Source organism: Eurytemora carolleeae, unplaced genomic scaffold (genome assembly GCF_000591075.1).
Source record: "Eurytemora carolleeae unplaced genomic scaffold, Eaff_2.0 scaffold1362, whole genome shotgun sequence".
NCBI classification, from domain to species: domain Eukaryota; kingdom Metazoa; phylum Arthropoda; class Copepoda; order Calanoida; family Temoridae; genus Eurytemora; species Eurytemora carolleeae.
Genome location: NW_019397774.1, coordinates 75,242 through 88,422, shown reverse-complemented (window position 1 = coordinate 88,422; position 13,181 = coordinate 75,242). Strand labels below are relative to the sequence as shown.

Sequence of the window (13,181 nt, the reverse complement as noted above, 5' to 3'; positions counted from 1 at the left end):
TTGTCAAGGAAACATTGGATTTAAAAAGAAATATCACCGACCGAATCCTAAACCACAATTTTATATATGAATCCCTGTAACGTTGTTATATTCATATTTTATTTATATTTTAACTAGGCTTTTAGAGCGCTTCGCGCCCATCTTCTATTTAAATTGTGAACATGTTCTTTTTGTTTACATTTTCAAGAATTTAAATTTTTTCACAAAATTAAAAACCTTTAAAACTCATTTAAAAAAATTTTTTTTTATCATTCATAGACCTTCCCTGTGGTCACGTGATGTCCCACAAAAAATTTGGGGCCGATCGGTTCAGCCGTTTTGACGTTTATTGGATACAAACAAACAAACTGACACCCAAACAAACAGACAAGCCAAATTTATATATAGATTATATTTTAATTATTCTGATAATTTGTTTATTTCAGGAAAGAATTAAAGATACGCAGTATGCAGAGTAAATTGGATTCATTGGGGATAGATTTTCAGCAATGCAAGGTTTTCATTTTTTTTTATCAAATTAGAATATCATAAATAAAAGTATTGATACTTTTTAGGAAGAAAAAGAGAAAGAAATTGAGAATTTAAAAAGAAAACTAGAAGAGAAAGAGATTGTTTCAAATTATTTCAAGGTATGCCATGCTGTCACATTATTAAGATAATTTGTATTCAAATTAAACTTTAATTAAACTTAATTCGGAGATGACCTTTAATTGAAGAATTGCATGTCTGATTCACATCACTACACTTTAAACCTTCTTAAAAATAAATAAATTTTGTGAACTTACTAATTTGTTTTTTTTCTTAAATCTGTTTTTTAGAGAGACATTAATCGAATATGATCGAATAGAAGAAGAAGGTTTTGTTAGATTGAAGGTTTATAGAGTACTGTTGTGAATCGGGTTGTTTAACTGGAGTAATTACTTCTAAAGTCCCGTTGACCTTACAGGATTAACTAATTAAGTTTGGCTTTAAATTACTGCCTATTTAAATTACTGCCTTTTATCTCAGGAAACAAAAAGTTATGTTTTTAGAGTGAATACAGAAATTTAGAAAGAACACCACTTCTTCCAACCATTCTTCTAGTTCTCTCAGTTCTTTCTTACACCCGGAGCTATATTCAAAGGATCACAGCAACCCTTCTCCAGGTAAATTTATATACTCTCAGCACTCTTCTTTACCTGGAGCAAAATACTCTCATTATACCCAGAGCTAAATTCAATGTTCATTATTCATAGAACCCTATTTGATAAATTTAAACAAAAAATCTTGGCTTGTCATTTTTTGTTTTGTTTTTGAAAACTGTCTAAATATATTACTCAAGTAATTCCAAGCACACAAAGCACCAATATCCTTTTAAGGAGTGGATTCTGTTCCTAAACTGGTTATTGTACTGGATGTACACTGTACCGGGCCGGGCCGGGGAGAAAGCTTGCACCTGGTTGGACCAGACTCTTTCAATTCTCAGGGAAATTAAGCAATAAAGACGATATTTGGTTTTTAGAATTTAGAGCTTTCTTCTAGTTCTTTTTTTACTAAACTAAAATTATCAAATTTTATAGAAATAAGGATAAATATTTCGTCCATAGTCTAAATAATTAAAATCACCATAATTTATGAAATTAGTTTTAATTGAACATTGTATCTTGATCAAGCTTAGTTGCCCCAGGTACAAGTTGAGTGGAGTAGAACACGAGGAACCTGGTGATAAGGTTGGAATGGATGATCTTCTCCAGGTTCAAGTTCTAGCAGGCGCTCAACAGATCCATCTGATACAGGTTTACATAGGGGTTTGGGTTGGGGTACATCTTCAAATGGAAAGGCAGCTGAAAGGACGCTGAGCCTAGGACAGGACATGAGAAGCATATGGCCTTTGAAGCGATTTTTTAAATACTCTTTAATCTAATTGGCTTTCAGGAGACTAAAAAAAACTTAAAACTTGGCATATATCAAAATTAAATTAAACAATTTTATATTTACAATTACCATAAATTTAACAAGTAAAATTTGATAAAAGGGAACTGATTGAAAATAAAATTTTAAGGCTTCTAGAAGCCGTCGAAAATATAACACATAAATTGCTCAAATCTTCCTGCACGAACTGATTTGAATCCGTTAGAATATGGTTAAATCAATATATGAGATGGTTATTTAGTAACCATTCATTTTCAAATATAATACTTAACATTCTTTCAATTTTATAAAACATTTTTAATGTTGATTAAAAAAAAATTCTTCTGCGAATCAGCCCTACTTCCATACATTGTAAGGATTTTGGGTTTTAATTCCGAAAAATACATATTCTAGTTTCGGCAAGGTAGGGTATGCAATATGCATTATCCAGCAAATTAACATATGTCTGCTTGTTACTTTCTATACAACGTTTAATTGTTCCTTTCTCGCTAGCTAGCAGATAGAACTGATTATTTTGTGAACACAATTTTTTTTGTTAATTGGCAAAAATTTTTTAGTAGAATCTATAGCTATGGAAAACCAAATTTGTATTTAAAGATTGACTCTACAATTTTGAGATTTCAAATTATAAAAATAAATATGTTTTAGATGAAAACTCATGAACAGAAGGAACAAGCTAAACCAAAGAAGAAAAAGAAGTACTTCCATCGATAATTTGAAAATAATCAAGTTTATTTAAACCATTATTATTTATTAATGCTTAATTTGTTAATATTATTTTTTAATTAATAACGTTGATTTTTTTTATAATCAATTTTTCAAGAAATAAACTTTTTTGCAATAACTTCTATTTTGATTTTATTTCGATGTAGTTCTAAATGTACATATTGTTATCAAGTCAAGGTTTTGCTATTTTTCCCCATTTTCATTGAAAATACTTAAATTTTGTTTATAGTCCCTTTAATCTGGCATAATCTGCGTAATCATCCGAGTCGATGTGACAAGCTTTGAGGTTAGTTCGACAGGATCCTTTAGGAAGGGTAGGTCGAGGTCGACTTGGGGTCATCTTTGTCTCCGCAGAAAGCTAAACAAAATTTAAAAATTACATTTTAAAACGTAATTCTTTTCGATTCCCTTCCGACAGCAGGAGATATACCGAGACAAAATTTATTGAATTTGAGCTAGTTCGCTGAACTACCAACCCCTGATTCAATATTTGAACCAGATTTATGAGAATTTAAATCGGTGATTCAATATTTGAACCAGACTCACGAGGATTTAAATCGGTGATTCAATATTTGAACCAGATTCGCGAGGATTTAAATCTGTGATTCAATATTTGAACCGGATTCATGAGGATTTAAATCGGTGATACAATATTTGAACAGGCGGTATTAGTAATTAAGTGACCTCTCCAATTTATTGAATTAAGTTTTTTTAAAAAACATGAAATATTAAAGAAATTCTTGATATCTCCGATAATGTTTAAAGCACAAAACGGTAGATCACATGTTGAAGATCTCAAGGCTATAAGTATAAGTTTCAATTTTGATAATTGTTCCAACAATCATATTTCTCAAGTTAGTTTTTAATTGAATACGGCAATATATTCCAAGCATACGCCATGTTTTTCTAATAAGAAATATTAGTTGGGTTAAAAATGGAGTGACAGGCAATTTATGGTAGTTGAACAGAGAATCATAGAAAGTAGTATTGTGGAGAATTTTATTTTAGGATTCATTTGAGACATCATAATGATGTTTAATTACTGAGTTTGAGCGCAAAGTCGACGTACAAAATCATTCACAAGATGATTCAATAAGTCAATATTAGAATCAACTATTTCTTTTTCATCATTATATTGAATTTCTTGTTCTTAATGAAAATCTTTTCGCAGATTTCTTCAAATTCTTAAATGTCGTCTTTTCAATGAAAATTTAAGGAAATCTACAGAAAATGTTTGTGAACAATAAGACCAATAACTGAATACGATTACTTCTTTTCGATGATAATAGTTAATTCTTATTTTCTCAACCTGTTCCTAAACATTTAATCAGTTTACTGTAAAATTTGTATTACATTTTTGTCGTCGTTATTGAATAATTTTTAAAAACCGATTTTAATGTTCATCCCTCAAAAATGAACCATCTATGCGGATTTTAAAAATTGAACTTGCGCTCTTGCTGAACATATATTCACCATAAAAACGGAATTTATTTAATCTGCTTTCTTACATACTGCAAAAAGACTGGATTTACAAACTTAAAGTTAAAATTAAAATTTTCTTTTTATATATTTTAAATTGTTTGCTTTGTTTGTGTGTCAATAACATTGAGCAAAATTAGCCAACATGGAATGTGTATCTACAGTGTATTGTGTTGACGCCATATTTTAGTAATTTGAGAGATTTTCAAGAGAAAATTGAAACTGTTGTGTTTCTCATTCTATCTCACTAATGATGAAATTCAGTAGCTTCTGAGGTCTTTGAAAAAAGTTAAAAGGTAATTTCGTCTTATTCTAAATAAACCGGAATGATTTTAATTGATCCAAGACTAAAAAGGCGTCTTTGACCTTAGAAATAGTTTGCGGCAACCATAACCAAGGAGTATCGAATTTAAGGGAGGTAGAAACGACGCAGACCGCCTTACCATATGATTATAAATGCTTTGCAGACGGTACTCTATTGTAAAAAAGTTTTTAAATATCGTCTTTTAATCTTTTATATGTTGGTTTTTACTGTGACATATTTAATAAAACCGATTTTTTATATTATAAAAATACGTTTGTATTGCCAATATTTTTGGATCCCAAAAAGATGTGTTTGTTTGGCGATATTCAGCCTAATTTTTTCACTGTTCAATGCATACAAGAACATATTCTGAATACATGTATCTACGCGGTATTTGTACAGCAGACAAATATTTAGTATTCAAATGGAGAACCGTCTGCAAAGCATATATATTCATACTAGATGAAGGGCCCGGCGTTGCCCGTGAAAAAAATGTTAAAATTTTTTTTTGAATTTTTGAATTAAAACAATAATCACAAAATAACCCAAAATTTCCAAAATTTTCAAAGATTCATCTAATAGTTTGAATTTTAAACAAAATTATTAATATCTCTGGTATATACATACAATGATTACCAGAAAACAATAGGATAGAAAGACGACATTACAGCAATACTTTTGAGGTTGTTACAAAGCAAATATTTTTTCTAGTAAATTAGAAAGCACTATTTAAGTGAAATGGGTCTATTCACACAATTGCTATGTCTAATGAACATGAAACTAGTTTAAGTCCTAACTAGAGTTTAAAAATCATCTTTCTATTTCACAGTTATCACTGTAATAAAATAAAATGGCAGACCAAATTTGACTAGGGCTATTGTTTGATTTTTGTTACATAAAAAATTATAACTTAAATTAAGTTGTATTTAATAAATGATACAAACTATTACAAATTTCAAATGCGACTTTAAAGCCTTCAGCCTGCTTCAGCCAATATAAAAATGATACCGATTAATTAAGAACTTTATAGATAAAAAAAAGCATTTTAGTTTTAGCCTTATTTATCTCGTAAACTTGTTCAACAGCTTTTTGACATTTTTCCTTGTTATTTTCTTTCTAAAATATTTAACATTGGAACTAAGGCCACTGTTCAAGCAGAATATAAAAACAAGCAGAAGATTAGTCTAGAATAAGAATCAAATGCCTGAAATATTTTTTAAATATTTGTCTCGGTCTATTTACACAAAGTATTTAAATTGAACTCAACTAGAAATAATTTATAAATCTCTTGTTAAAAACCTGTTTTTTGTTTTGCAACAATTGTCATTGAAGTCCAATTCTAAAAAAACTTATTTAGGCAAGTCTATGAATTAAAACTTATTGTTCTATGAGTAAATGGTACATCAAAATAAGTTCATATCATAATAAAGCAAAATAGGGTGTCCCAATAAATTCAGTGATGCATTCGATATCTTCTTCTATATATAAATTTGGCTTGTCTGTCTGTTTGTTAGTCTGTTTGTTTGTATCCAATAAACGTCAAAACGGCTGAACCGATCGGGCCCAATTTTTTTGTGGTACATCTAGGGACCCCAGGGAAGGTTTATGAATGGTCAAAATTTCAAATATTTGTCTCCCTCAAAATTCGATCTTCATTAAATTTTTGAAAATTTTGAAAATCCACGAAATTTTTTGTGAAAACCCGCGAATTATTTTTGTTTTGTTTTACGATGTACACAAAAAGCACATGTTCACAATTAATTTAGAAGATGGGCGCGAAGCGTCCTCTAAGGCTAGAAAGAAGGGCGCGAAGCGCCTTGAATTTCTAGTTTATAAAAATTTCAATAGTGATACCTTCTTAGAAAGCTGTAATCCGTAAGACTTTTGTCTGCTATGTTTACATTTTGTTTGTCCGCATATAAGATTGTACTTAGTAAAACAAGAAAATTACATTATACTAACAGAGAAAACTTGTCCGTCTTCATTGTTCATCTTGCGGATACATTATAGACACATCTTTGCAGTTTTTTCCGTTTTCATAAAATAAACTCTAGCAGATATAGCTATATTATGGCTCTTGAAATTAGGTATATTACAATGCTATTCATAACAAAAACTATATCGAATTCGTCCCTGAATTCCCATGTTTTTTTTGGGACACCCTGTAGCTGCACTTTTCTTTTTTGAATAATGTTTTTTCTGTTTGATCGTTTTTTTTACTTCCCTCCCAACTAATTGGTGTAGGTTTAAGTGAGGTTAATTTATCCTGCTAGACTTCTTTCGTCTTTGATTTAAGAGATCATTAATTTTCAGAGAAAGCCGCACTTTTCCCCCGCATTTTCAGGGTTATCAGCTGTTATTTCAGGGGTCAAATCGCAAACTAAATTTCAATTTTTGAGTTTTCTAACATAGAAAATTTAAAAAATTTAGTTTTTTATAATAAAATGTTTTTAAGAAAATTAAACATTTCCCTGTTTAAGTTTGAACTTTGACAGCAAATAAATTGTTGAGTTGAAAGCAAAGGAGTAAATATTCATAGTTTATATATTTACACACTTCTTGCATCAAGGGAATCAAATTAAAGGAGAGGGGGGAGGGCTTTAAAGTTTTTTTTAAAGAAATCCAATCAAAGAAACTGAGTTTTTGCCACAAACTTATATTGTTCAAAGTAGCTTGCGCAAATTTCTTATTGTAGATCTGTAATGAAGGAATCAGCAGAAGAATGCACTATAAACTAAAAAACGACAGTTTCTTCAACATTTTTCATCAGAAAAGGGTTTTGTTGTACATCGTGATAATTTTACCAAATTAAAATGGTCGTATCTTTACGAATAGAATTAATATGCTAGATATAGGACCGTAAAAAATCATCAAGTTTGTAATTCATATTTTCCGCGACCGTCATTAAAATGTCATCCATTGTGAACAACCCTGTGTTACAAAGAATTATATACAGGGTGTCCCACGAAACATGACAGTTTGTGAATAGTTTTGAATGTCTTTTTCCATATATTGTATAAAATATAAATACGTTTGCAGATTATTTCTTTTCCTTGAAAATATTTTACTATGAAATCAATTTTACTGTAATATATGACTTCCTTATAATATTTTAATATATTCTAAACACTATAATTTACTAACTGTCATGTTTCGTGGGACACACTGTATTAGCATATCATTCACAAATCTTAAATATAACAAGAACTAAATGCAAAGTTATATTTGATGAACTGACGTTACGCGGCCTAAGAATCATGAAAATGACGCAAGCAGAGGTCACAAAATTTGCGCCAGAGAAATATTTATTCTGCCTTGAAAGTAAAACATGAATGACAGGGTGACAGGAGTGAATAAATGTAAACTCTAAGGTAAAAAAATTTTGGTTTTAATCTCTTTCGGAAGCATATTAATCCATTTATTTAGTTGTCCGATAAATTAATTATATATTTTTGCTGATTAGCGCCATTAAAAGTTCTAACCTTTGGCCTCTGTAGAGTTAGCAAAAGCTAAAAAACCTTTACCATCAATTATAGAGTAGAGTACAATGGGGTCAAAAATACGAAAGCGAAATTATTTGTTGATTTTTCCGAACATTACTCGAGATATATCCATAGAGAATAGAATATATATTAGAGGGGAATTTAAAGAATCTCTCGGGATCAATTATTCCAGTCCCTTTCAGCCTGAAAGGGAGTTCAAAGTGTACAAATCATGTAAATGTTCACAAATTATATGGTATGTTCCCTAGACTATTCATTTCAATTTCGAATTTTTTAAACTGTTAAATAAACTTTATAATGAATTAGGTGAATAAAAACATCATTTGATTTATAGTTATAACGAAAATCATCGTTTGTAAAGTGGAAGGCATAGAGTCTATGTGAAATGATCATTGGTCAGTTATGAAACCAGCCTATTTCATAATTTGATTTTCTTTTAACAATAATTTTAGATTTTCTATAAAATGATATTCCAGGGCCCAAAAGGTTGCATAGCATAAATATGTGAAGTACACCTGCAGTATGGAAACAGTACAACAAAATGGCCGTTTTACACTTTTTTCTATTAAATTCCCCTTTAATATATATTATATTCTCTATGGATATATTAGTCGTTACAACAACATTGTTACATTCTTCTTCTGCTACAGTGAGAACCAGAAAAGTGTGGAGTAGGAAGATAAGATTAAAGTAATACTTAAGTGTATTTGATGTTACAAAGCAAATAGTTATACCACTAACTTATTAAATGAGTTATTTAGTGATATTGGTCTGTTTACACTGCACAATTTCTGTGTTACATATTTTCTGGACTATTCAAAGTCTAAACTTTGGTCTAAAATTCGTGTCTTCCTATTCCGGAGTTTTCTGGTTCTCTCTGTAGATCAAATTGTCAAATTTTAAATTATCTACGGTTCACACCTTCAGATTGCAAAGATAGGAATCAGAAAACCAAGGTTTGAGGCGTCTTTAATCTTTTTTTCTTGAACTTTTTAATTATAGCTTTAATAATTTTGTTAGCTGAAGATGTACAAGTTTGACCTAAAAGTATATTTCTTGATTTTATATTTCCTGTTTCTATAGTTTTCTTCAATTATGTTTAAAATAACATTTATATCTGCACCTCAAGCTATAGTTTTTAGTTTCCCTATATCTTTGAACCCTGATGCTGTAACCTTGATGTTTGGCGCTATGACTTCTGCTATATATTTGAAATATTAAAAGAATTTTTCTAATCTAAGAATTAAATGGACTAAGCTAAAATTCAAGTGATCCTCCATGCAAAGATGGCAATGCCATCAATGATCAATATTTTGAAAACTGATTATTGAGGTTTCTGTACAAAATTGACAAAGGAGTATTTCTGCTGCAGGAAAACATGATAATGATAATCCATCCGAATAAAACACTTTTATCCCTTGAAAAATGTGAATTTCGTGTACAATCCCTTTAAATAAGTACTTACATTTATTGTACAGGAGGATTCTCCGTATGGATTTGAAGCTGTACATGTGTAAACACCCTCATCCCCTGGACCAACATCACTGTACATAAATACGCTAAAGATCTTTGTACGACTTCTATATCGTCTTTGTTCCAAGCGGAATTATTTCGTAAACATAATTTTGTAGTACATCGGAGTTAAAACATTTAACACCGAAAACAACTGTGTCTCGGGATTTCCAAAATGTGGTCTACCATTTTTTACCTTCAAAATTAACATAGATATATTAGGAAATTTGTCCAGATTCCAGTTTATTAAATCTCAACAAAACTGTTCTGTAATGTTTAATATCTCCGTCATTTTTAAAGTTACAGTTTAATATCTCAGTCATTTTAAAGTTACAGTTTAATATCTCAGTCATTTTTAATGCTACAGTTTAATATCTCCGTCATTTTTAAAGTTACAGTTTAATATCTCAGTCATTTTTAATGTTACAGTTTAATATCTCCTTCATTTTTAAAGTTACAGTTTAATATCTCAGTCATTTTTAAAGTTACAGTTTAATATCTCAGTCATTTTTAATGTTACAGTTTAATATCTCCTTCATTTTTAAAGTTACAGTTTAATATCTCAGTCATTTTTAAAGTTACAGTTTAATATCTAAGTCATTTTACAAGTTACAGTTTAATATCTCCGTCATTTTTAATGTTACAGTTTAATATCTCCATCATTTTTAAAGTTACAGTTTAATGTCTCCGTCATTTTTAATGTTACAGTTTAATATCTCCGTCATTTTTAATGTTACAGTTTAATATCTCAGTCATTTTTAATGTTACAGTTTAATATCTCAGTCATTTTTAATGTTACAGTTTAATATCTCCTTCATTTCTTTTAAAGTTACAGTTTAATATCTCCTTCATTTTTAAAGTTACAGTTTAATATCTCCGCCATTTTTAAAGTTACAGTTTGATATCTCCGTCATTTTTAAAGTTACAGTTTAATATCTCCTTCATTTTCAAGGTAACAGTTTAATATCTTCGTCATTTTTATAGTTACAGTTTAATATCTCCTTCATTTTTAAAGTTACAGTTTGATATCTCAGTCATTTTTAAAGTTACAGTTTAATATCGCAGTCATTTTTAAAGTTACAAAGAAGGTATAGACCTCATTTTGGAAATAATTTCTGACTTCAACCTTTTTTTTTAATGCACTTTATGTCATCTATCAATTGTCGAAAATTAAAGACGATATTCAAGTATCTCTGAATTCCAATGTTTTTTGGGACACCCTGTACAAGCAACTCGTCGAAATATTTCTTTTCAAATGTTTTTGCAACTTAATGTCGTCTTCAAATTATCAATCAATACCTATCTAAATTCAAAATGCTTACTCCCTAAGAATACTTACAAGGTGTAAGTGTATTGCGAAAGGGGGGTTAAACAGGTCTTGATATCACAAAAAATAAAGAATCGAAATAAGCATCCCACATTTTAACATCTCGTGTGAAAACAATATTTTTAGTTAAATATCGTCGTAATTAGAAGACGATATTTAAAATCTGTGTTGTATTTGATTTTGTTCGTCAGCAAATAGTTTACTGCAGTTAGTTTGAAAATCAACAGATGGACTGCACAAATGCCGCGTTTCATGTTTATTGATTATTCTAAATCAAAAAGTGAGTCTATCAGTCGTCTTTAAAATGTGATTTTTTATGGGTTCGACTCTAACCTGAGCATAAGTGTAACTCTACCATTGTTAGGATCAAATGAAACTATTTTCCCCTGTCCGGCTCTACCAGAGTAGGTCTAAATATACATATAGAAAAGCGAAGCCATGTTTGCCCTGTCCGGCTCTACTAGAGTAGGTCTAAATATATATATAGAAAAGAGAAGCCATGTATTTCCCTGTCCGGCTCTACCAGAGTAGGTCTAAATATATATATAGAAAAGCGAAGCCATGTTTTCCCTGTCCGGCTCTACCAGAGTAGGTCTAAATATATATATAGAAAAGCGAAGCCATGTTTTCCCCTGTCCGGCTCTACCAGATTAGGTCTAAATATATATATAGAAAAGATAGAGAAGCCATTTTTTTCAACACAAATGTTATTAAATCTATTTAAACAGGTTGAGTTCGTTAATTTTGATTAAACATTTAATATAAAAACATTAAATTAACATTTTCAGCCAAAGGTTGGGTTCTTATTGTCACATTTAAACTAATTTTAAAAATTTTTCGCCCTTTTCTTTAAACTAATCTTTAAGTCAATTCAATATCAAAACTTTTTTTTATAAATTCGTCTACTATTCCATTTTAGCCAACCTGCAATGGTTTTCCTCTCCAAGTCCAGGTTATATCAGGAGAAGGAGCCCCTGAGACTAATCCTTCAAACAATACCTATATACATTTATGTATTTATATATTTATATGATATATCAGGAGAAGAAGTCCCTGATACTAATCCTTCAAACAATACCTAGATATATTTATGTATTTATATATTTATATGATATATCAGGAGAAGAAGTCCCTGATACTAATCCTTCAAACAATACCTAGATATATTTATGTATTTATATATTTATATGATATATCAGGAGAAGGAACCCCTGATACTAATCCTTCAAACAATACCTAGATATTTTTATGTATTTATATATTTATATGATATATCAAGGAGAAGAAGCCCCTGATAATAATCCTTCAAACAATACCTAGATATATTTATGTATTTATATATTTATATGATATATCAAGGAGAAGAAGCCCCTGATACTAATCCTTCAAACAATACCTAGATATATTTATGTATTTTTATTGTTATATGATATATCAAGGAGAAGAAGCCCCTGGCACTAATCCTTCAAACAATACCTAGATATATTTATGTATTTATATACTTATATGATATATCAAGGAGAAGAAGCCCCTGATACTAATCCTTCAAAGAATACCTAGATATATTTATGTATTTATATATTTATATGATATATCAGGAGAAGGAGTCCCTGATACTAATCCTTCAAACAATANTATACTAGATATGATAACCATCTAATCTCATATATTATTATTACTGACACATTTTGAAGTACAGGAGTGACCTTTAGGTATCTAGAGAAAGTTGTTTAGTATAGATACAGAGACCATAGAAGAAAAAATAGGACGGTTCACTAAATAAATCATCATCTTCTAGTGTAGTTTTTACACATTAGTAAAGGTTTCGTATGAGACCAATCGTTTGAACCAGTACAAGATACCGGTCTTGTGTTCACTTATACTAACCCTCACTACCCTCCTGTAATCTGGTATTATCTATACCTGGCTACCCTACTGTAATCTGGTATTATCTATTCCTGGCTACCCTGCTGTAATCTACCCTCCTGTAATCTGGTATTATCTATACCTGGCTACCCTACTGTAATCTGGTATTATCTATTCCTGGCTACCCTGCTGTAATCTGGTATTATCTATACCTGGCTACCCTGCTGAATCTGGTATTATGTATACCTGGCTACCCTGCTGAATCTGGTATTATCTATACCTGATACCCTGCTGAATCTGGTATTATCTATACCTGGCTACCCTGCTGAAATCTGGTTGGATTAAAAGGTTGAATCCATCTAGGAGGAGACCAGGACTGTTCCTTCATTTCTATAAAATTTACAAATTTGAACTATCTATCCGTGGAATTAGTTGAATCAGTCGTACCGAGTTCAACTTCATACTTCTCCATTCAAAATTTCTACACCTCTGGAAAACTGATTTATGAAAACATTTTGCTTTTATAGTTTTTGAAATTTTAAATTGAAATCTT

General features: G+C 30.2%; 2 protein-coding genes across 2 annotated transcripts; one reads left to right on the top strand and one right to left on the bottom strand.

Annotated features, from left to right (window-relative positions):
• Positions 1-425: 425 nt before the first annotated feature.
• Positions 426-2,671, top strand: LOC111715860 (uncharacterized; the record flags this gene model as incomplete). The annotated part of the gene is given in 6 exon segments (XM_023491254.1): positions 426-495; positions 555-629; positions 1,032-1,145; positions 1,359-1,465; positions 1,667-1,775; positions 2,560-2,671. Coding segments are annotated over 6 exon segments (541 nt in total), but the record flags the coding sequence as incomplete, so codon positions are not given.
• An 85-nt stretch (positions 2,672-2,756) lies between these two features.
• Positions 2,757-13,181, bottom strand: LOC111715858 (contactin-5). The gene is made up of 6 exons (XM_023491253.1): positions 13,076-13,181; positions 12,942-13,018; positions 11,687-11,761; positions 11,096-11,172; positions 9,389-9,467; positions 2,757-2,995 (listed from the first exon to the last, which is right to left on the bottom strand). Exons 1-6 carry the CDS (start codon positions 13,098-13,100, stop codon positions 2,861-2,863), a joined length of 468 nt encoding a protein of 155 aa, XP_023347021.1. The 5' UTR covers positions 13,101-13,181; the 3' UTR covers positions 2,757-2,860.